The 24713-nt window shown below is 45.8% G+C and overlaps 1 protein-coding gene across 3 annotated transcripts in view; it reads left to right on the forward strand.

Moving 5' to 3' along the window:
* tsc1b (TSC complex subunit 1b) overlaps nucleotides 1-23536 on the forward strand; it is a 35341-nt gene extending 11805 nt beyond the window's left edge. For 2 of the 3 annotated variants that reach the window (XM_012830153.3, XM_012830150.3), the window contains 19 exons: nucleotides 666-818; nucleotides 1566-1710; nucleotides 2800-2954; nucleotides 4175-4248; nucleotides 4573-4760; nucleotides 5163-5275; nucleotides 8771-8936; nucleotides 9301-9416; nucleotides 10483-10579; nucleotides 11255-11350; nucleotides 11707-12544; nucleotides 14209-14267; nucleotides 15341-15507; nucleotides 15987-16169; nucleotides 16413-16523; nucleotides 17956-18078; nucleotides 18680-18867; nucleotides 19358-19528; nucleotides 21127-23536. In XM_012830153.3, the coding sequence (XP_012685607.2) occupies nucleotides 666-818; nucleotides 1566-1710; nucleotides 2800-2954; nucleotides 4175-4248; nucleotides 4573-4760; nucleotides 5163-5275; nucleotides 8771-8936; nucleotides 9301-9416; nucleotides 10483-10579; nucleotides 11255-11350; nucleotides 11707-12544; nucleotides 14209-14267; nucleotides 15341-15507; nucleotides 15987-16169; nucleotides 16413-16523; nucleotides 17956-18078; nucleotides 18680-18867; nucleotides 19358-19528; nucleotides 21127-22030 (4047 nt within the window). In that variant the 3' untranslated portion in view covers nucleotides 22031-23536. The remainder of the gene's footprint in view (nucleotides 1-665; nucleotides 819-1565; nucleotides 1711-2799; nucleotides 2955-4174; nucleotides 4249-4572; nucleotides 4761-5162; nucleotides 5276-8770; nucleotides 8937-9300; nucleotides 9417-10482; nucleotides 10580-11254; nucleotides 11351-11706; nucleotides 12545-14208; nucleotides 14268-15340; nucleotides 15508-15986; nucleotides 16170-16412; nucleotides 16524-17955; nucleotides 18079-18679; nucleotides 18868-19357; nucleotides 19529-21126) is intronic. The other variant, XM_012830154.3, reaches the window with a different exon arrangement.
* Nucleotides 23537-24713: the final 1177 nt, after the last annotated feature.

Here is a 24713-nt window from a genome sequence, read left to right on the forward strand (position 1 = left end):
CGCAATCCATAGTTTTGTGTAGGCAACATTTTGGCGAAACTGTGTTCATAAAATGTAAGTCTACAGTGTGATGTCGTTGATTCAGTACCTCAAAACCAGATCAAGCTGGCAGGGAAATTGTCAGACTAAAAAAAATGTGACATCTGATATGTCATATATCAATAATATGATAATCACATACTGTCTTTTCTGTTTTTGTCTGTGCATGATTGTGTGATGGCCCTTTGGAAATGTCATGATGACCAGATTGCTCTTTGAATCCTTATCATCACACCAGTGTTTTGGGGATTAATATGCTGCTTTTCACCTACTGGATTATTAACAATTGAACCAAAAAATAAAAAATTCATAAACTAGGGTTAGACTTGAGGGCTATAATGTTGGCACATCCCATTCCCATCCCATTAGCAGCAGTTTGTGAAGAAAAAAATCCCAGAAGTATTCAATCAAATCCTGGAATAGTGATAGACAAAGCCAATTTCTTCTAGGAATATGCCACCACAGCTGCAAAGGGAGGCCCTGCCTTGCACTCTTTCAAGATAATGGATGTCAAGTTTATTTGGGTTGAACTGGAGTTGAAGTTGAATTGAACAGAGTAAATGCAAATGGAACTGAATTTGAATAGAATCGAAGGCTTCACCGTCTGCCATGTGTCTCTCCTGCAGCACCTTCTGGATAAGATGAACGAGTGCATGGCCAAGCACTCGTGCCGGCTGCCCACACTCAACCTGCTGGGGCACGTCGTCAGGAAGCAGCCGTCCTGGATCCACAAGATCGCCCGCTACCCCCTGCTGCTCTCGCTCCTCAAATGCCTCAAGGTATGCTGGGAACCGCAGGACCGAGCGCCACCTGCCAGCCTCGCTGGCCAATGCCAGGGCGTTAAAATGTCGTTTGACTGCTCCAACACCCCCAATTGAACATATCCCTAAGCTTTTGTTGGGTCAATCAAAATCAGTCTGTGGCCTATGTGACTCAACCACAGAACAGGCCATCACAGTTCTGTAAATGCAGTTTAGTCATCCGCACAATGTTGTGTAGTTATGGGAAAGTGTATTTTGTCTTGAAAACAGAAATAAAGGCAGTCAGACTATTGTTAAAGCAATTTGAGTGTGCAGACGCTGTGCCAACAGAGTGAGTGCCTCACAAGTAGCCAAATCCCCAGTATAGCAGCATTTTGAGGGCATATAAAATATCAGTGCTTTGGGACTTGATGCAATCTTGGCTTTTGAAGTGCTGTTCTGTATTAAATCTTGCACAGGGATACACAATGACAAACAAAAGACTTTAGCGTATGCCATGACTCATATATCAAAACAACATTATGGTCGGCTGAAACAAAGTACGGCACCAATATGTGGATGTTACTCAAACTCAAGGATATGCATTTTCATGTTTGCATAGTTATATAGGTATATGCGCACTCATTTATTTCAGCGTTAACTTAGACAACTGATTGGTGAAGTAAGACCCTTTTCATGTGTAGTTCAAATCAAAAACTTGAAGAGGCACAATGATTTATTTGTGTTCATGACCATTTCTTTGTGTATGTGTGGGTTCCACTCCAGACGGATACCGATGTGGTGGTGCTCATAACTGGAGTCCTGGTGCTCATCACCCTCCTACCCATGATCCCTCAGGCAGGAAAACAACACCTGTACGAGTTTTTCGACATTTTTGGACGACTCGCATCTTGGAACCTCAAGAATCCAGGTAATCTTAATGTTTAATTTAAACTCACCTCAGGTGGAGCTACCAAATTATAGCATGGACACAACTGTGACTGAGGGCCACTTTCAGTTCTCTCCAAGCTAGTCTCTCAGAGCTTAACACAATAAAGGTGATTTTGCTTGATTCATTCTGTGAGCACTACCTCAGAGTAGCTTTAATTTATGTGGCGAGAAAGTAATGTGTTTTCACCACATTTTGATGGCTGAAAATATCTTCCTCGGCAAAGTGCCTGGACGTGCCAAGATGGCATTTAATTTCAGGCTTGAGCTAATTGTCGCTAATCCGGTACGGTTAGGTTGACCAGATGAGAAATGGTGACAGCGCTCCTCCACGATTGGAGGGTTCGCCCTCTCCGCCGAGATGTTCGCCCTCTCACTCAAAGCATGTCCACACGTTCAAAGTTGGTTTGAGTCAGAGCCAAACACATCAAAGTGACGCCCTGAAATGCAACTGCACTTGCATCGCCGGGGCCACCTGCTCTCACGAACACACACAAACACAAACACACGCACACACGCACACACGCACACACGCACACATGCACGTGTACACACACACACACACACACACACACACACACACACACACACACACGCTTCAGGTTACAAAGCAAACAGAGCCATAGGCTGCCTCTTGTTATTGATGGAAGAATCAGGATTTCTTTTTAATCGCCAGGTTGGCTGCATGTCAGTACTTCGATATTTTCAAATTGGATTATAAGTGCTTTGCCTTGCGTAAGAGGATTTTCTTTGTGAAGTAAACAGGGGTGATTATTTTCGGAGACACTGTTGAACATGCATTCTGTTCTCTTGATGCTATTGACGTGTAGAAAGTATTTGTGTCTGCAGAAACATCATGTCCAAAACATCGTGTCAGAAACATCATGTTTATCAAGGTTGGAATCTGTGTTGACTGACTGTTTGAAGAGGCAGTAAAAATGAATAGCTATTATGAACCTCCTCTCTTTCTTCTCTCCCTTGTCTTCTCTTTTCTCTCCCCCTGTTTTCTTACTCCTCCTCTCCTCCCCTCTTCTCTTCTCCTCTTCTCCTTACCCGCTTCCCTCTGCTGTAGGCCATGTGTCGGAGGTGTACCTGATCCATCTGCATGCGAGTGTGTACTCTCTGTTCCATCGGCTGTATGGCATGTACCCTTGCAACTTTGTCTCCTACCTGCGCTCCCACTACAGCATGAAGGAGAACGTGGAGACCTTCGAGGAGGTGGTGAAGGTGAGCACCTCAGCTCTGACTTGATAGAAAAAGAATCCCTCATGCCAACTCCTCACATACACACCACACACCACACACACACACACACACACTTTTCTAGATTCGATTTACATTGAAAGCAGACATCCTCAGGGAGCCAGAGCACTTTTTGTAAGTGTTTTTTTTTTTTGGCTTAATCTCTTCACAATTATATCTAGAGTATGACAGATCTTTAGAACTAAATTGTCTCCACACTAATTCGAATGAAGTGTGTCAACTGCTCATTTTCACCGAGTAGCCCCTAGCTACAATGGCTGTCTGAAACATCAGGAGACATGTTAAGTCAGCTGCTATTGCATGCGATTTCACAGGCACTCTGTCAACCGCAGGCTTGCTGAAGTGAGACTGGTTGCTCCAACGTTCTCACCCCGCCCTCAGCAAACAGCTAATCAATGTTTTGCAGCATTTCCACTTTGACAGCTTTCAGACGCAAGGATGCAGTGTTATTTGTGTGAAGAGTGGTGCTGTTCACCACACCGTTTCACATATTGTGAAGAATTTTCAATGTACCTGTTGTTGGATGAATGGCTAATCTGCGTGCCCAAAGTAAACCGGTGGAAACATTTGGTCTTTACCACACCACAGCGGCTAGGTTTTTCACCTAGCAACACTAATGTTTCTGTTCCTTACTGAAAACTGGAGCATCAATTCAAGCCTTGCACCACCTTTAGCTGATTGCAGACCCATTCAGATCTTTTTAACTGTATCTCTGTGACATTTTATAGGATTATGTCATAGTTTGGCAGAAGCTATTATTAGCATGGCATATGTGTCCTTTGCCATTGCCAAGTGTACCCTTCCTTCAACAGCATGTACATGCAGAACAACGTAGGCTTAAACAAAACAAAAAAGAAAACAGGGTAAAAAGTAATCGTTAGACGTATGGAGTTAGTGTGATTGGCAGCCTCATTCCACACTGAGGACAGAGTAGAGGAGAGTAGGTTTTAGAGACATGTTTATATATATATATATATATACTGAGAATAAAGAATAAAAGTCAATTCTTTGGTTGTGCTACTGTGACCTTACTCACCTAATTTGGTTGCAAAATGCCTACTGTGACCATGTAGTCACAGTCTGGAGCTCGACACGGTGTTTGGCGCTGCTAAAAACAAGTTATGTAAAAGTAGAATGCCTTTGTGGGTTCGACCATCACTTCCTGTCTGTACTTTGCCCCACAGCCAATGCTGGAACATGTTCGCATCCACCCAGAATTAGTGACTGGAACCAAGGACCATGAGCTGGACCCAACAAGGTGAGACCTCTAGGCCATTGAGTACTCTTCCATATGAGGGGAAAAGGCTCAGGATCTGGCCTGGGTTTGTCTCTAAGTAGGACTAGTGCTGCTCTGCTCTCTGTGAAGAAGCCTATTGTCCAGGTATTACATAGAGATTTGTTTGAGCCAGAAATAGACCTAGTCTTCATTTTCTCATACTGGATACCTGGATGGGGAGACGAAATGGTTTAAACTAAAATCTGAAAAGAAACTAAAAAAAGTGAAATGGATATAACTGCTTAAAAGGGAACCGTGCTAATGGATGCTCAAACTATACCATCATTCTCCGTCCCCTGACCACAGGTGGAAGCGCTTTGAGGTTCACGACATCGTTATTGAGTGTGCCAAAGTGTCCCTGGACCCCAAGGAGTCATCATGCGAAGAGGGCTATGCCACCATGCCCGAGCACTTCTCTGCCCATCTGCAGCTTCGGCCGACAGACTGCACTGCCAGCACTGCCAGCCCCTACACTGACTTCCACAGCAGCTATGGTCAGAAGCCAGTGCTGACAGTGGATCGTATTTATATGCAGACATTTTCTGTAGTCTTGTATCATGCTCTGTAATGTCCTCCCACACATAACACATAAATCAAATTAAAAGTATTTACATTGTTCTTAAACAGATGAGGGTCTATTTTTGTGCAGTCTGGCTATCCAGTGTCTGTGCTGGAGATTTCTATTGCATTCATTAGATAGCCATGCATTTCAATGCCTTTTAGAAGCTCAGCCAGATCATCTCTTTTTCAGAATTCCTTGAAAAACCTGATTAGTGTTTCTCTGTTGTTGGTCTGCTTACTTTTTTAGCATTGCATGTAGTTGATGTTTGATTATGTTTGATTTGTGCCGTGCAACTCATGTCATGTTACCATTGTTGTTGTGACCCCCTTAACAGGCAGTTCCTCCTCCACCCAGTTCTCCACCCCTCGCCAATCGGGGCCCCCACCCCTCTCCTTGCCCCCGCTCTCAGGGACCCAGTGCAGGAGCCCACCGAGCACGCGACGCCAGGTAAGGTCCAGTTACCCTTACCTCATACACCTTATCCTCATACACCTCATCCTCATACACCTCATCCTCATCCTCCTCTTCTCCAGCCACTGATCTGGACCAGTGGCCGGACTTGGCAGCAATGGCCAGCTTTGCACTCTGACTGAGCAATGGCGTAACTGACATGATTCAGTCACAAGAGTTAGTGAAAGTCAATTAAACACCTCAGCCCAGACATTAGTCACATACGTTATATTGTCAATACAGTCACATATATTATATTGACACAACAGTAATGGGCTGAATCTCATCAAAAGCCCTGTGGCAAACTTGGGGATTAAAACTTGGGAATTCTGAGCTGCAGACCGTTTGACCGTTTGAGTTTTTCAAATCTAAGCAGAAAACAGATCTCTCATTCATTCTGCGAAGCTGTTGAATCACCCTACAGTATCTGCAGATAACTCAACCCCCTTTCCTTCCCTTCCACCCCCTCTCTCTCTCGCGCTGTCTCTCTCTCTCTCTTCCTCCCTCCCACTCCTGCTCTCTCTTTCTCTCTCTCTCTCTCTCTCTCTCTCTCTCTCTCTTTGACATTTCTTGTGGCTGTGAGTCTGTGAGGTAGCCAAAAAGACCGGGTGAAGAAAGGGAGAATAAAAAAATCTACTTTCTTCACTCTGTGTACCTCTTGTGTGAGGTGTTTTGTGTGTTTGTTTGTTTGTTTGTTTGTTTGTTTGTTTGTTTGTTTGTTTTGCGAGGGTGTTTACTCCTGATCAATCAGCTGTGTCAGCTGCTGTTTATAAATCACCCGTCCCTGACCAATCCAATGAACCCAGACCACCCCCCCTTCACCCCCCCCCCCCATAATAGCTCCCTCCCCCACACCCCCAGCTCATGAATCGTGTCCTTGTTTTTAGCGAGTGAGTGTGTGTGTGTGTGTGTGTGTGTGTCTGTCTGTCTGTCTGTGTGTGTCAGCGAGAGAACGTTGAGTCATTGGGGTGGGTGTGCAGCTCTTTTAAAAACAGAAAAACATGCCATCCCCGGAGCTGACGCAGCGCTTGTTGCTTTGGCAACAGGCCCTGATTACACATTCATGTAGAAAGGTTAGTGTTTATGGGCTGTGTTGCTTGTACCGGATCAGGTAATGTTGGTTATTGTGCAACTCATTTTTTTTTTTTTGCCGTGCAGTGTGTGCATGGTGTTCCATTTTGACGCAGCGTCCCTGAACTCAAGACAGACAGACAGGCAGGCTGATTGCAGAGATCCGATATTTCAGGTCTCCAAGGCCCCTTCTCATCAGATGTGCTTTTTCAGTGTGCTTGCAGTCTGTTTCTTTTCATATTGAATGTCCTTGTATTCAGTCTTGTCACAAAGGATCAAACCGTATTGACATGTGGATTAAGCCCCCGATCCAAAGCACAAGTAGTTCTATTAGCTTACGTGTCCTGTAGCTCAACTGGTAGAGCAGGGTGTCTACAGTACCATAGTCATGAGAGTTCGCACTTGCATACATACCGATGACATGTATATGACCATGTATATGTTAAATGATTCCAAATTGTATCACCTCCCAATTATTGCGTAAAAAAAACCACATTAACACATATTAAGTTGACAAGTAGAGTATTTCTGCTTACGGACAATCAAAAACAAATACTTTAGAAAGAATATATTGAAAATACAGGGAAGTAGAAACTCGGTGCAACAAAAGTGAATACACCTGCAATCACACAAGTTTGATGAGAATCGAACCAAAATTGAGTGCACCTATTTTGAGGATATTTTGAGGATATTCAGTTCAGCTTCAACACAAGAAACCACACCACATCTTGGCAGCATTTGGAGATTAGCATCTTGGCTGGATGTAACATTTCACCGTTGGCCTTCACGGTGGCAATGGAGGTAATTATTATGGGCATCTAAATGGATTGTTGTTGATGAGAGGCTGCATGATGGCACCCAGTTACCTCCCATCCAAGCTTATATGTACAACATAATGATGCTTGCAACAACTGCCCCATGTACCCGTCAGCTGTTAGCCAAGTGGAATGACAATCTAAAATGGGCAAGGACGAAAGTGAAACCTAGCAAATGTAGGAGTGTATCTATCAGTAAGAGAAAACTGATGGAAGGTTTTATATTGATATATATGAAAACATATTCTGTCTGGTTGTAAAACTGGCTTGATCCAGGGTCGCTACATGTGTAGACATAATCAGATTTTAAAATATTGGTGAGGTTGTTTGAGAATAGACGAGTTGAGTTTAATTCTTTGCCAGTTAATGACAGGGACAATAGAGTTTCTTTTGTGCAAAAGGGGCAGAAAAGTGGACACCAGGCACGTACAAACAGTGCTGGCAAATGGGGCAAAGCCTGGAATTGGAGATTGCTAGCTGATGTTGGAAGGCAACGTCAATTTTCACAGTGTATTGTTGTAAAAACTATGTGGCCAGACATGGTGTTGTATTCTGAGTGTGGTCGCATTATTTACTTTCTCGAGTTAACAATTCCCCTTGAAGATGCGATTGATGAATCCTTTGAAAGGAAGACGCTAAAGTATGCGGAACTGGTCACGGAAGCAAGGGAATGAGGTTGGCAAGCATACACGAGACAAGTGGAGAAAGGTGTTAAAGGCTTTTAGTGAAAGTCAACCACAATACTTTTGGTTATCAAGGACAGTCGCTCAAAGGAACTTTTAAAGGAGTTGTCTGAGGTTGCTAAAAAAGCGAGTCAGTGGTTATGGCTGAGTCGCAGACTACTTGGGGACATGTGAATTAACCTGTATTATGTGAAGAGGCCTGTTGTTGCAAGATCTTTGGGTGCCTAAAGTGACTAGGGTTCGAATACCATTTTATTCCCTTACTCTAATCCAGACTGTGAGACTTCACAAAAATGGAGAAGGGTACAGGAAGATCAATGACTAACTAAAATCAGTTGAAACCCAATTTCAGCATTAATCAGGCGGGATAGAACGAGCCTAAAATGACGCCACGGACAGTGCGTTACTTGCACAATCTTGCCCGAAACAGAAGGCAAGTGCTTCAGACTTGGCAAAGAGGTTATCAATGGAAATCAGAGTTTCTGTGACAGCTCAGACAGTGTGAAGAACATTACATAACAACAACTTATGGACGGCGTCCAAGAAAAAAACAACCTGGCTTGCTCTTCAGCACAAAACTGCAAGATTAAACTTTGCTAAAGAACATGTAAAGAATCCTGATGAATATTGGAAGCAAATTCTTTGGTCAGATGAGACCAAGATAAATGTATTCGGCTCAGATGATGTACAGCGTGTTTGGCTTAAACTTGGTCAGGACTTACTACAGTGAATGCATAGTGCCGACATTGAAGCATGGAGGTGGGAGTGTGTTTCAACTTAAAAATGAAGCAGTTACTATAAGGTGACACAGTTTTGAATCATTAACGTGTTATTGCACATTGGTGGAATTTCTTCAGTTGTATACTGTAATCTTAACAACCTTGTGTGTGTGTGTGTGTGTGTGTGTGTGTGTGTGTGTGCAGAACTCTAGCTGTGAATATAACTCCACGTATGGCATGAAGGACCCCCTCTGGAGCCCCTCCTCCCTGTGTGGTATGGCCACACCCCCTTCCTCGCGCGGCATGTCGCCCAACCCAGAGCTATCCCACAGTGCCTCTCACCTGCCAAGCCGCGTCCAGAACACCTCGGGTAAGTGTGGCAGTAGGGTGGAGGTGTTTGGGGAGGGGGCGGGGTTATATTTTTAGCCAGAGTTGTGGGAGAAGGATATTTCTGTCAACAGTTGTAAGAGGGCCAGTGATTGCTATTATTACAGTGTTTGTTTACACAGGAAATACAGTTTGACCAGAGCTGGGCATCTGTTTTGTTTGCCTTGCTGTCACAGATCATTCTATGATTTACCCCTTTGAAACAATTTGATTTTTAACCTTCAGAATGTACAATTGTTTCTTGATAATGCCCATGGTTTGAAAATTATACATACATGACACTTAACATGGGATTTTTTTTTATGATGTCACATCCTGTGTTTTTTTTTATTGTTATTTCCTGTTAGCTGGAGGGAAAGGGACCCCGTCCTCCAGCACCCCAGCAGCTTCTTCCCCTCCCCCGTCCCTCTCAGACGAGTTCCCACCCATCTCTCTGGCCCAGACAGCCAGCCCCACATGCAAGGTATGGCATAGACAGACACACACACACACACACACACACACACACACACACACACACACATACACACATACCATGCTGACCTAGTGACCCAGGAGTGAAAGATAGCGCTAAACCTACATAAACTTGCCTTTTAATAGTCTAAGTTTAAAAAGCTCTTTGTTCAACAAATGTTGTCCTCAGGTTTCTGAGTAATTTACAGCTAGCCTTATATGTTTGCTCTGATTAACTTGTTTGTCTAAGGTTTGGTTCAAAGACTAGCAAGCTAACCACCAAATAAAACCTTGCAAACACAAACAACAGCCCGTTGGCCTGGACCACAGAATTACATAGTGCATAGCCAGGGAGGAAAATGGGACCTGACCGTTTGTCTTCAAAGTGAATTTGCAGATGATTCCAAAACTAGTTGCGCATAAAGACATATTTAAGAAGTGACATTGCTGCATACTTTTACTTGAGGTAGCAACACGTTCTCATAACTCTCAACAGTATTCAGCTTTCAGAGCAGTAGAATAATCCCCGGCAAATTAAAATGTTACGTGCTTGTTGTTCCATTTAATGGTTCACCATGAAATGGAGGTAATGGTCCAACTATTGCAAAATATGATTTGCTGTGTTAGCGGTGCACAAGGGTGTCTGAAAGCAATTTGCGGCCTTTGATCTAAGCCCCATGAAAATGTGTAGGAGAATATTTTCAGACCGTTTCTTTCCGTAGCAACCAGGTTGCTTACCAAGTTAAGAATTCTCATAATGATAATAGTGCACCGCTGCTCTTCAAAGGCATTTGATTCTTCACGCACTGCAACTTTTTGCATGTTCTATATGAGCGTGCTCTCTGTGTTTGTGGCAATGTGCAGGACTGTCCCTGTCCATCATTAAAACATATTGTTTTGCTAGTGTTTACATTTCCAACTTCATATTTAGATTCGGGCCCTAATTGTAACTCTTGTCCTCAGGTTTTGTCAAATTTGTTATTTTCTTGTGGTAGTACTGTAGTTTTAATGACTCATAATTTGACGAACAGCCCTTGGTGATGATGTCTCAACCTAACTTGTTTGGTCCTGTGTAGGATGGCAAAGCTGGAGAGTCAAACAAGCACCACTTGGTCAGACAGGATCCAATCAGAGAGCTGGACAAAGGAGATGCAGAAGTGAACAACCACAGAGGTGAGAGGGACTAGTATTGATTATTGATTATTATCTATTATTGATTCATTCAGAAAATATTGGCTCAGCAATATAACCAATACGTTCAGCAGTGAAATGCAGTAAACATGAGTATTCCAGGATAGAAAATACATTTCTTAATTTCCTATGGACGACATATATAGAGGCAAGATGGTTAACTGATGGTTAATAGTGATCTGGATGGCCTATATGGCCACCACACACAAGGGTTGAAGAACAAATCAAGTGACAGTTTGACACAGAGAATAACACAAAAACAGTTACATTAATGAGGAAGTTAAGCTGTGCTTAAGTATACATGATGTATCACAGTTACACCTTGTATGGACCACCTCCTAGTACTCAGAAGCCAGTTAATTGGTTTGGATTGCACTCATTACTCATTCTTCCAGGTGAACTATGCCTGTCGTAGATGGAGCAGGTAAGACAGGGCTCCTCCATGTCCTTGACAGAGCCCACTGTCTCCAAAAAAACTTTTTTGTATCCCTGAAAAAACAAGACCATCTTTTTTTTCTGGAAAGGACCCGTGTAGAGCCCCTGGGGATCTTTTTGTTTTGTTTTCTAACTGTAATATTTTTGTAGGTATGTATGGAAAATGAGCCTAAATGTATAAAGTTAAATACAAATGTTTCTGTCACTTCCCCCCTATTGTAGACGGAGCAGGAAAGGGCTCCTCCATGACCCTGACCGAGCTGTCGGTCTACATGAAAGAACAGGAGCAGTTACGCACGGAGAAGGAGCGAGAGGAAGGTGAGAACCAATCCAGCACGCTCTGCTTATCTCTTACCTGTGGAGAGCTTATCTCTCACCTGTGGATAGCTTATCTCTGACCTGTGGATAGCTTATCTTAATATGCCAATATTTAGTGTGTCTTTTTCACTTGAAATATCTCACTATCTATCTCTCTTGCTGTCTCTGTCTCTCACTCTGGCCCTCTTCACCTTTGCCTATTAACCTATTTAACTGTCCATTTATTCTTCTTTCATTTCAATCCCTACCTTTGTTTGTTTCCTATTCCTCTTTCCTTCTATCCATCCCTTGCTGTTTCCCACCTTCTTTTTCATTCCGTATCTCTCCCCTTCTGCCCCTCCCTCTCTCCTCCTCAGCTGCCATCACAGAGGAGCTTCTGCAGCTGACGGAGGACAAGCGTGATCCCTCGGTTCTCCGCGGCTTCGACTCGCCCTTCCTCCGGACCACCGAGACGCTGACCAGCGCCGTGGACGACAAACCAGCCGTTGGCCCCGCCGCCCTGACCTCCTCCTTCTCACGCGACGGCCCCCTCCACCCTCTCCACCCTCTGCACCTCCTCAACACCACTTCCACTCCCACATCCACCCAGGACAAAACTGGCAGTGACGGCGGCGGCCAGCGCAGGGGCAGCCGCGGCCTCTCCCAAGACGGTGTCCTGCCCTGGGCCTTCCAGCCCGTCTTCACCCCCATCGAGGCGGCGGGGCCGACCGGCGGGGGAGGCGATCAGACGCTCCAGCGCAGCCCCTGCGCCTCTATGACCACCACAGAGGAGGACATCCTTAAGATGGGCATGCTCTCCCCCAGCCCCTGCCGGCCGACGCCCGCACTGCCCTACGAGGCGCTGTTCGACCTGGCCCTCCCGCGCGCCGCCTCACTCTTCGTCGCGAGGAAGACCCTGGAGGCCACACAAAGGGCCACTGTAGAGTGGAAAGGGCAGAGAGGAGGAGGAGGAGGAGGAGGAGGAGGAGGAGGGGGAGGGGGAGGGGGAGTAGTAGGATTTGGGTTTGGGGAGGGGGAGGAAGAAGAGTCTGATCTGGGAAAGCTAATGTGGAGAGATGGGGAGGTGGACGGAGAGTTGGGGCTGGGCGACGGGGAGGGTGATGGGGAGCTGAGTGCAGCCACAGCCTCCCCCCTGGAGGTTCTGGATCGCCTCGTGCAGCAGGGGAACGACGTCCACGACAAGGTGCTAAAGAGGTGAGCTGTGTGTGTGTGTGTGTGTGTGTGTGTGTGTGTGTGTGAGAGAGAGAGACTGTGCCTCTTAATATCGGCCTGTGTGCTCCTTCTGTTGCTGTCAGCTGGCACATCCCCCTTATGCCCTTCCTTGTGTTGGCTGAGTGGCTCAGAGAGAGTGAGTTTCGGGAGAATAACAGTGTGCCCCCTCAAGACATCTTTCATATTACCGTGTGCGATGGCTGCCTCTGGGAGTAGTGTAGAAGCTCACAAACACATAAACACACAGAAGATTGATGGGCCTTTTTCCTGAAACAGGGCTGTGACACCGGATCTGTGAAGGAGCATTCCGCAAGCACTAGTGAGATTAAATGTCACATGAAGCTCACACCGGCCCAGAACACACACACACACACACACACACACACACACACACACACACACACACACACACACACACACACACTTTCAATCTGGATGCATTCGCAACACTCACTCAATCTCTTCAGCTCCAGCTCACCAAAACAAAGTTTGCCAGCTGCATGCCCTACTTATCTCTGAAATATTTCAAAGGGCATTGTCTGTGTTGTTTGTGTGTATGTGTGTCTGTCTCAGAGGTGAACTCTGTGTGTGTGTGTGTGTGTGTGTGTGTGTGTGTGTGTGTGTGTGTGTGTGTTTGGGTGTGGGGGGGATGTATTAAGTTGGTTTCTAGGGCAAGTATGTGAGTGTGGTGGACAGACTAGACACCCTCAGGTCTGCAGGCAAGACGGTAACGTTAGCAAACCACACAAGCTTACCAGAATTGTTCAGCAAATGCATGAAACAAAATGACATGTTAATTCACTATCAAAACAAATAGTTGTGTGCTAGAGAGCAGGGAATCAACACCTTAGCACACAAGGTAACAGAACACGCGTTTGTTCATCTTATGGCTGTCCATGTCGTGAATGCGCCAGCCGCTCGCGCCAGGTTGCATAAATTGGGAGGTGCATGACCAGCCAAAACGACACCGAAGCGCACCAAACGCCAGCTGAAATGACGTCACTTTTGGAGCACTCACCGTGCGCAAGGATGGCAACGGCGAGCATAAACTCCCTGTAACACAACGGCGGCCATTGTCTCTCCTTGCTTTCACACTGCACTGCAGCTGACCCTCACAGCGCAAGATGCCCACACAACTGATGGCAACAACACACAACAATCAGACCCTTCTCTTCTCTCTCTCTCTCTCTCTCTCTCTCTCTCTCTCTCTCTCTCTCTCTCTCTCTCTCCTCTCTCCTCTCTCTCTCTCTTTCTTTCTCTCTATCTTTCTCTACTCTTCTTTTCTGTCTCACACTTTTTTTTACCATCTCCTGGCACAGAGCTGGATTTGGAAAACACGTTGCTCGAGGGATGGGCTCTAATTGAGTTGGACAGAAGGCATACCAAGCCCTGTGTGTGTGTGTGTGTGTGTGTGTGTGTGTGTGTGGGTGTGTTTTGACCACTGTGCTTTGTTTAAGACGCCCCAGTGCTGACCCATCCTGGCATCCTGTTTACATCTAATGCCTGGTGCACCGTTGAATCTCTTCCTCTATTTCGCACTTTTTTCTTTTGCACTTTTTTTTTTTTTCTTCCCTCTGGCCCCTTCCTTCTCTACCTCCTCCTCTCTCACTCTGCTCTCTCTAAACCATTTTCACAATCTTTTCCAGATTACCTTTGCCAAGCAAATCAGCTGACTGGACACACTTTGGAGGTAAACAGCATCATTGTGAGTGTTGTCCTTTGTTTGCCATATTTCCATTTCTCAAAATGCATACTGAACTGCTCTCAGATCAGATAACCAGACCAAACTAGTTTAGGATGACTCATGTCCTGTTTACCGCACTGTCTAGAAAAGGGATTATTGTGATTTACCAGGTTGTGAACTGCAACCAATAAAAGCCATGTACGTTTCATTAGAGTTTGAGTACATCCTATGAAAAAGCTTCTGCTTTTGCTTACTACCAACCTGTATGTTTTTGAACATCCCTTCAATTTCCTACAGGCTTTGGCCACTAAAGAGCTGTAATTCTTTTGAGCACTGACACAAGTCACTCTGTTCCTTGCAGTTTAGCCCCGTTAAATGAAGATGAGTCTAGATGAATGAAAATGAATGTGTAGGTGGTGCCAAGTACACAGATACACATACCCGTGTGCTTAGAAGTTTATCTGTGAAAGGCCTTTTGTGTCGTTAGCCAACCCTGCTAATCACACACACAGACTCACTTAGATTAAAGTCATCCCTTTCTCTGTGACATTACTCCCATTCTCCATGCACAACACGCCCCTTATCATCATCTGAATCATCATCATCTTCATCACCATCGCCCCTCTCACACTCATCCCCATCATCTTCTCCCCACTCATATCCTGCCACCCACCAGTGTTGTGTTCAACGTAATCACCCTCTGGGGTGGTGTTGCGTAACTTATAGAAGTCATGTATCTCTGATTGTGAGAGGCAAGCTCTGGTCTGGTCTGGGCGCTGCCTTATGAAACAAGCTTCTCATAAAGAGGCTGTCTGGTCTGGGCGCTGCCTTATGTAACCCGGCCAGGCCTGCCTCATGATGCCTGCTTCTCATGGAATCCTCTTCACTTGCACTGAAAGCCCTCTGTATCGTGTTTATTTTGTTGTCTGTCTGTCCTGTCTCTTTCTTTCTGTCCTTTTTTTTTTTCTTTCTTTCTTTCTTTCTTTGTCTCTCCCTATCTGACACTGTCTATATTCTTTCTTTCTTTCATGTTTTTTCTCCCCCCCTCTTCTCTTCCCTTCTTCTGTGGACTTTCGGTGGACGGGCATGTTCAGGCTCCGCACCTCTGGACGAACTGCACACGCTGCGCAGCCAGCTGCTCCTGTTGCACAACCAGCTGCTGTTCGAGCGGTACAAGCGCGAGCAGCACGCCGTCCGCAACCGCCGGCTGCTGCGGCGCATCATCAACGCCACCGCGCTCGAGGAGCAGAACAATGCCATGGTAACCGGCCTGTTTGTTTCTTGCTCTTGTTTGTTTTGTTTTTTTTCCTCTGTGTGTGAGGAAAGGCTTGGAACACACTGATGAGGTCATGTGCTGATGAGTTGCTATCAATAAGCCTCTTCACAAAGAGAGTGAGAGCATGAATGACAGGCCTGAGAAAAGTGTGTGTGTGTGTGTGTGTGTGTGTGTGTGTGTGTGTGTGTGTGTGTGTGTGTGTGTGTGTGTGTGTGTGTGTGTGTGTGTGTGTGTGTGTGTGTGTGTGAGAGTGTGTGTGAGAGAGAGTCCATCAGTGATGTTCAGCTACTTAGAAACAACCTTGGTTGTATCTGGTTCTTGTGTGCTCAGATAAAGTGCCAGTGGAAGTCATTGTAGGAATACATTGATACCCTTGAGCATTACTGAATAAAGTGTGTGTGTGCACATCGTACCAATGCTCTGTCTAATGCTCTGTGTGTGTGTCGGTGTCGGTGTCGGTGCAGAAGGAGCAGATGAACCTGCAGAGTGTGGAGATGCTGTCGCTGCGGGACAGCCTGGTGGTGGAGCAGCAGCGCTACAGGCAGCTGTGGGAGGACAGGGAGGCCCTCGTCACCAGACTCCACAGCCAGGTCCGCCAGCTGCAGCAGAGCCGCGACGACCACTACACCAAGAACCAGGAGCTGCAGGTAAACAAACACACACATGTACATATGCAAACACACGCACACAGACACACATGTACATATGCAAACATACACACACACATGTACACATGCAAACACACACACATGTAAATATGCAGGTTTGCCAGCTGTATGAAATGTTATTATTCATATTTTGTGAATCATTTACGCATTATTGATCGTGTGTGTGTGTGTGTGTGTGTGTGTGTGTGTGTGTGTGTGTGTGTGTTTTCTTCCTTCCCCCAGAGCAAACTGCAGGAGTGCCAGAAGCAGATGGGGGAGATGGAGGCTGAGCTTCAGAGAGCCAACAACAAGGTGTGCCACACCGGGCACCTGCTGAACCAGCTGACTGCCAAGGTGAGGAGGAGAGCACGCCTCTGGCAGGGGTGGGTGTGAGGAGGAGAGCACGCCTCTGGCAGGGGTGGGTGTGAGGAGGAGAGCACGCCTCTGGCAGGGATGGGTGTGAGGAGGAGAGCATGCCTGTGGCAGGGGTGGGTGTGAGGGGGGCACACTTACCTTTGAGGGTTAGGTGTGACTAGTGGCCGATGTTTTGTCAGTGATTTGTGAAGTTAGGCAGTTAAAAATGCTCATAGTTTTGGATATAAAATACCTGTACAATCTCTGTCATTACTGCATGAACAGGTCTACAGATTAGATACCATGTAAGAGGGGTTATGAAGCAAGAGTTATAATTACAATAATTATTTTATAATTATAATTATTAGTTATAATTACAGTTTGTCCAAATGCATAATAGCCTCCTAGGCGTCAAGATGAAATGCTGTTTACTGAAATTAATTTTGAACAGTGACAGTGTTTGGGTGTTCCAATCTCATCGGCAGTGCAGGTGTCAAATGCATCGTCTGATTGCATCGTGGATCACCTTCTATGCTTCGGTCATTTCCCTCTTCTACCCCTCAGAGATAGCTACCCCTCAGAGATAGCTGCTCTTCTTCTACCCCTCATAGATAGCTGCCCCCTATTCTACCCCTCAGAGATAGCTGCTCTTCTTCTATCCCTCATAGATAGCTGCCCCCTCTTCTGCCCCTCATAAATAGCTGCCCCCTCTTCTACCCCTCATAGATAGCTGTTCTTCTTCTACCCCTCATAGATAGCTGCCCCCTCTTCTACCCCTCATAGATAGCTGCGTCCTGTTCTACCCCTCATAGATAGCGGCCCCCTCCTCTACCCCTCATAGATTGCTGCTTTTCTTATATTTTGAGCTTAGCCAAGATGTCCCGTAGAGCTTGACCTACAAGTTATTTGACTGTAGAAAACATTCTTAGGCCACATGACCTGGAGCCTGTCAGCAGATGGTCCTAACGCGTAATCCCCAGTACAGCAGAGCGGCGTGCAAGTGTGTCAATGCCACCAGAGCTGTGGTGAGTGGAGTAGATGGGGCTATTGGGGCCTTGGTGAAGGGTTCTGAGGGTGAGGGGAGTAGATGGGGCTGTTGGAGGCCTTGGTGAAGGGTTCTGAGGGTGAGTGGAGTAGATGGGGCTGCCTGAGGACTACAGGCTCGGTGTCCTGCTCTGTGATGTGATGTCATTTCACAGGGGAAAAGATTCCATTTGCTGACGGTTCTTCTGTATGGGTTCTCCCAGCTGATAGTCACTCACTGTTTTAACCGTGCAGTGAAGCCCAAAATCATAGGAGAATTCAATTTAGATTATGTTCTCCTTCCACTACATCACTTCCTGCGGTCCCTCGCCGGTCACTCGTCTTTCCCTTCCAGCCGTGTCTGACCCCTGCCTAATGTTTTCCCTTTTGCTTCTGTCCCCTTTGTCAGCTGTTGACGAGCGAGAGCACACAGCAGCAGATGAGCCTACTCAGCAAGCAGCTCCTGCTGCTGGGAGAAGCCCACAAGCTGTGTGTGCAGGAGCTCCAGCACTCGGGCCCTGACACCCGTAAGGTAAGCCCACCAACCGGGTACTGGGAGAGACAGCCTGGGTCTGATGATTGGTGTTAATGGTGTCATGTATTTGGAATCAGTTTTCAGGAGTGTTCTCCCAGGAAAGAAACGCAGGCAATGTTGCATTGCTTACATACCTAGCTGTTAGCATATTGTAGCAATGATGTACGTATGGTGTGGTTACCTAAAAATACATGGTACACAAAAATTGAAATGTATTAAAAATAAAAACTCAAAATGAAGGTGCACTATAAAACCATGCAGTGTGAACGGTTCCTAGAGTCATTTAAAGTTAGAGGTTCTAGGAAGAACCGCTCACCTGTGTTAGCAGCATGGCTAAAAATGCTAAAAGACTCAGTCTTCTTAGACAAAACTTTCAATGGTTGTCCTCTGCTGACAAGCTAAAAGTTCAGTTCTCACTTCACACTATTTTTTTTTCAAGTACTTTTGAAGACAGTATTATTTTAAAAGCATTGCTTTGTTTGGTGCACTTCAAAGGATCAAAAACCAACAGAATTACCCACCTTAAAACCAGAAAAACCCAACCTAACTTTTTTTTTTTTTACATTTCCTCTCCCTCGTCGGCCATCTTTGTCTCCAGGAGAAGCAGATGCTGCAGGTGGCCAGCAGTAAAGAGGCGGAGCGTCTGCGGCAGAACCTGCTCTCCCAGGCCCAGAAGCTGGAGGCGGCCCAGCAGCGCGCCGCGGAGCTGGAGACGCAGCTCTCCAAGAAAGAGCACCTTATCGCCGAGCAGAAGAAGTTCCTGGAGGACGTCAAGCTGCAGGCCAAGTACGCCCACGCCCGCACGCACACAAACACACAGGCGCAGCAGCTAATGGACACACACACACACACACACTCACACTCACGCACACGCACACGCACAGACACACACTCTCACACACACAGATCTATGCTCACAGAGTTGGACACACACACACATTGTCCCACACATGGGAGCCTTTAAAGCTGTGGTTGTGTAGCCAAGTGAGATCCATGTTCTGATGAGTGAAGTAATTGTAACAACAGGTATTATGTGGTCTTTATATCTAGCAAAATTGCTTCCTTAGCTCTCTGTGGACATTTGTGTATTTTCGTATCATGTTTCATATTGTTCTTTTTGTATCCCTCTGTTACTCTTATTGTTTTTTTAGTTATTGTAGAAATTTTGACTGTAGTTGGTGTGAGCACATTGATTATTTCATATGCCTGATGAAGTGTGTGTGTGTGTGCATGTGTGTCTGTGTCTCTGTGTGTGTGTGTGTGTGTGTGTGTGTAGAGGGGAGCTGCAATCGTCAGAGAGCCGGTACCAGGCGCAGCGGCACGTGACGCAGGCCCTCCAGGCCGAACTGCTGCAGCTGTACAGCCGGCTGGAGATGGAGGCTCCCGCCAACACCCCCAACTCTCCAGCAGGGAGAGACACCGAGATCTACGGCCCCACAGAGGCCAGGTAACACACGAAAGTGCACACACACCCCCCTATGTCTGTGTGGATGCCTCCTCCCCCACTCACACACACACACACACACACACACATAAATGCATACATATATCAGTATGTTAGTGTTGGTTCTGTATAATTCTAACTTGAAATATTTGTAAAATCTGAAATCTTCTCTATGAAAACATATAGCCTGGTATTGTGTGTGCTTTTTTCTTCTTCTTCCACATATTTTCACCAAGTGTTTCATCAACAAAATCATATACTCAGACACATGAATTCACATGAAACTTGGAATGATTGTAGCCCCACTTGGCTGATAAGGAATATAAGTGTTGTGTCCCTAGGTGTGCATTTCCCTCCATGCTAGGGCCTCTAAAGTGGGCTAGGCTCAAAGCACATTTTGGGCAATAGCTTGAAAACCTTTTGGCAAAAAATTATGACATTATTTTATGGCAAGTTGGCCTCTAGGAGGCACACTACCCGAGCTCTTTACTATTAATTTGTATAGTGCTGCCACCTAGTGGATAAAGTTCCACACAAAAACCTAGCACTTCAGCAGCCAATATCTGGAGATGTAGAGGTTCAGACTTCACATCATTTTACACCCTCCTTCATTAACACATTCTTTGAACGCTCACCAGAATCTGTGAAGTTTCGTCCATAGGGGGCGCTACAACTAATTTCAATATCTCAATTAAGAAATTAATTTGGTATGTTCATAATTGGCTCATATCTCCTGAAGTTCCATTTGGCTTGCTCAACAAAATGGCCACCAACAGCCAATCAAAATTCAGTTGCCATTGCATGCCTGTGTGAATTACCAATCTTCATGAAATTGTGTTGGCTCGTTCATAATAAAAGCATGTAGAATTTATTCACCCAATTTCAAAATAATCAGCCATAAAATGTTGTTCCTCTGTTCTTCTTAAATGGTTTGGTCTATCTTCAAAATGTATTTAGTCTATAAATGCTTACATAACATTTACATAATTCAAATGGACCTCTTTCACGTATTGAAGGTGCCAAATCATTTAACCTTTCACTACTTGGGGCAGTTTGCCCAATCTGCTTGAACCCTGATGATGGCTGCCTGTGGCTAAATTTAAACGAATTATGATATACTCCTCTCCTGTATTGTTAGTATATTGTATTTAGTATTATAAAGTATAGTACTGCCTATGTAGACATTTGTAAAATTTGCTCAAATTTAGCAGAAGAGTGTCTCTGTTATAATGTCACACTCACACAGGTTGCAAAACCACAGAAAGTAACTCACAGGTACTGCTTCACACGCTATCAGTGTACAGCCGCCACATCCACAAACTATAGTTCCTTAAATTTTCACCCAGAATAAGATATACAACAAACCTATTAATCCTAATCATTCAAGATAACACACTTTTCTGGGAACAGCCGTCAGTCATATTTCGGTCATATATACGGCGGTCATATTTCATGCCGCTGTGTGGTACGTCTAGGTTGCTGTTTGTTTAGTACTTTAGTAGTTCTTTCTTGAAGTATTTGTACAACCATTAATCTTTCAGAAACTAAACATGTTTTCAGGAAGTATGCCCTTATATGTATTTCTGTGTGTGTTGCCACAGCGTCTCCATCCCTGACGGCCCGGTCAAGGCCACCACCAAAGAGGGGCCGGACGCCCAGACCTCCTCCCCTCCCCCGCGCAACGGTAACGCCAGCACTTTATCGCCCGGGCAACTCAAGGCCAAGCCCTCCCCATCTTCCTCCTCATCCCCGTCCTCGGTCTCCTCCTCTTCCTCCTCTGTCTCCGCCACCTCCTCAGCCACCACCTCCTTCTTAGCCACCAACTCCATCAACGGCAGCCGAGACGGCCCCCAGCCCCCTCAGCTGCTGGAGCCCCCCCTGCTGGCGGTTCCACCCTGCGGTGCCCCCCCCCACGACGAGCCCCTCACTGTGGGCTCCTACCCCAGCGCCAAGAGCTTCCTGGGCATGCGGGCGCGCGAGCTCTTCCGCAACAAGAGCGAGAGCCGGTGCGGCGATGAGGAAGAGGAGGATGAAGGAAGTGGATCAGGAGAAGGAGGAGGAGAGGAAGGACAGGAAGGACAGGGCGGAGAGGGAGGCCGGGCGCATACTGCCCCGCGCCGCCTCACCAGCCTCTCCCAAGCTCTGAAGACTGAGATGTGCGTGGAGCCTCCGCCACCTGCGCCCAGTTCAGCATCTCTGCCACCCAGCCCCCACAAGCAGCAGCAGAAACAGCAGCAGACACAGCAGCAGTGCCCAGCTCAGGGCAGTGCCAACCCAGCCACCCCCCCTCCTCCTTCTGCCCCCGCAGCCTGTGCTCAGGGCCCTGGGCTCCGGTCCTCACCCGCCAAGAAGGCCCGACCAGACGCCCAGCAGAGGGCCAACAGTCGGGAAAGGTTGATGTCGGGGAGTGGGCCAGGGGTGGGCTCACCGGCCAGCGCCAGAAGGCCCAGGCAAAAGCAGCTGAAGATTATGGACTACAACGAGACACACCAGGAGAGCAGTTAAAAGAGAGAGAAAGATGGAGCAAAGGTGAAGGAGAGAGAGAGAGAGAGAGAGTGAGAGAGAGAAGGAGAGATAAGAGGCGAGATATTGACTGACTGGATATAGAAACAGAGCTCAAGTTAGTGATGGAAAGAACTGCTGGCTTCTAACAGGAAAAGAACGATTAAGGCAAGACTTTTTTTGATTTTCAGTGTTATTTGTTCCATTCCCTCGAGTGGACAACAGGATTTTGGACCATCTTTCTTTTGGCTTCTTTTTTTGTTATTTACTCCCTTAACAAAACTGGAAGAAAAAATGGTGGAGGATTCACCTGGTGCAGTTACAATTGTTCACCAGCAGAGGGCTCTCAGTGTTTCTCTCATTTGGCCTCTCATCAAGTCCATTCTCAAAAGCCTCTGCACTTAGCAACACTTAGCACTCAGTGTTAGCATCCGTTAGTCATCTGTATGAATAAGCTTTTTACCACAACCTGCCCACAGCAAGACTACAGTCTCAACACACTCCCCGACATCAGCCGCTAACAGCCGTCATTAAAAAGTGCTATGTTTTTTGAGCAATATCTTACTTTGAAGGAATAGAGGTCCTTGTTGGGCACTGATGATTTGCTATTGAATTTAGGGGAATATCCAGTGTTTATATCCAAGTCATTGCACTCCACACTTTTATTTCAGACATCCCAGTTCAAATCCAAGTGGAACATCAAGTAGAACCGAATCAAAGACAGTGAAATCATGCATATCTCTCATCACAGTGTGACTTTGCCAACATCAGTGAACATATGAAGGTGTGTCTGTGTGTGTGTGTGTGTGTGTGTGTGTGTGTGTGTGTGTGTGTGTGTCTTTCCTTCCATTGTGTAACAGTTTAGAAAGCAGAATCAACTTTCAGGACTGTAGAAGTGCAGAGGCGTTTTTTTATTAAGCTAGAAGTTTTAAATTATTTATTCTCTTGTCTCTTAATTTCTTGCTGCCTTCCTGTCCCCATTGTGCATGCTGTGTTCTGCTCGAAGAGAGAGAGGGAGAGAGAGGTTGTCAAGGGCACTAAACGAACTTTGTTTCACTAATAAGGTTCCAAGCGTGAGGGAAATGTGATGGAGGACATGGGCGACGTTAGCATGTCTTCCTCTGTGGGAGAGACAGCACAGAGTCTGACAAATCTCAAGAGTACAGCTCTTCATTAAGACATCTTCCTCTCACAGACAGGTCAAGCACTGTTGACAGCAAGCAGCTGATATCATACCAGAACACATCATGAGGGGGGCTGTTCTCCAGCGGTTTGTGAACCTACCCCTTATGGGTGACCGTTTGACCCCGCCACTTCCCCACAGTACGCCCGATAACCTCCCAGTATCTTGTGTTGTCCAGCCTCCACCCCATTCACCCCTTGGTAAACGCTGCTTTGGCCATGGCCCTTCATGAACAGCTGATGAAATTGACAGCACAAAGCTAAGCTATTCCAATGCTTTCCCTTGATGTTCTGCCTTTAGAAAGCATACTGGCCCACAAAGTTTTTTTTTAATTATTTTTTTTAAAACATTTTTTTTTTATAAACAATGGCATCATGTGTGTTTTTAGTGTTTCACAATCCTGCATGAGAAGTGCCAAACCATGACATGCTGCTGGAGAGGTACTTAAGGAGAAGGAAAAGATACCTTTAAAAGTATGAGCTATCATTTTAGTTTTCTTTTCCTTGTTAGAGAAGAATCATGTAGAATCATTTTTTAGTTTTTTTGCACATATCACTTTTGAGTTGCGTCGCTCTCTGATTGCACAGAAGGCCATGAACTAACTCACTCACTCTCTCTCTCTCTCTCTCTCTCTCCTACTCGCACAGACTCACTCACTCACTCTCTCTCCTACTCGCACAGACTCACGGTGGAATACACACATTGCTCACTCACTCTCTCTCCTACTCGCACAGACTCACGGTGGAATACATACATTGATGCGCAGGGCGCTTACTGTTAGCCTCTGTCACATGCACGCTTTCGTTTTCCTGTTGCTAAGCTGCTGAGCGTGTGGGACGAACCTCTGGTCAGATGTGCCGAGGTGGAACTTGGGTGTCATTCTTACAAGAACACACACACACAAACACACACACATATCTAAAATATTGTTTTAATCATCACACACTAAAAGGGTGTCCAGTGTTAATTTCTTTAAGTTGCTTTTCTGCTATTTTCCCTTTGCTGTGAACAGAATGTGAAAGTATTTTGTCTGTCTGCTCTGTTGTTTTAATGCCCTGAATCCTGTTGTCCACTTGAAGCCTCTTTCAGCCCTTCTGCCTTGCTATCTAAAGCATGTACAACAATCCACTTTAAACGCCAACCATAGGAAATATGACATACCAAGATAACAAGGTACAATCAGTGAAAATCGACTGGAGAAAAATGGATGGGAGCTCCTTTACTGGAGATGAACGTTACGAATAAAGAGAATAAAAAGATTGGAGGGGGACAAAGTTCTTAAGAAAAAAAACGCAGTTGCTTGTGTTAACTGTGAACGATTAAAAAAAAGAAAAGAGAAAAAAAAGAAATAAAAAAAATCGTCTTCAATGTTTTTCACTACAGTCCAGTGCTCTGACTCCTTATTCTCTTAAATCCATCGACCTGGTTTGACCTGTGACCTGCGAGATGATCTCGCTCTAGAAAGGGACTACAGTCTCTATACGACATTCAAGAAAATTAGGA

The sequence above is a fragment of the Clupea harengus genome, chromosome 12 (assembly GCF_900700415.2).
Source record: "Clupea harengus chromosome 12, Ch_v2.0.2, whole genome shotgun sequence".
In the NCBI taxonomy this organism is placed as follows: Eukaryota; Metazoa; Chordata; class Actinopteri; order Clupeiformes; family Clupeidae; genus Clupea; species Clupea harengus.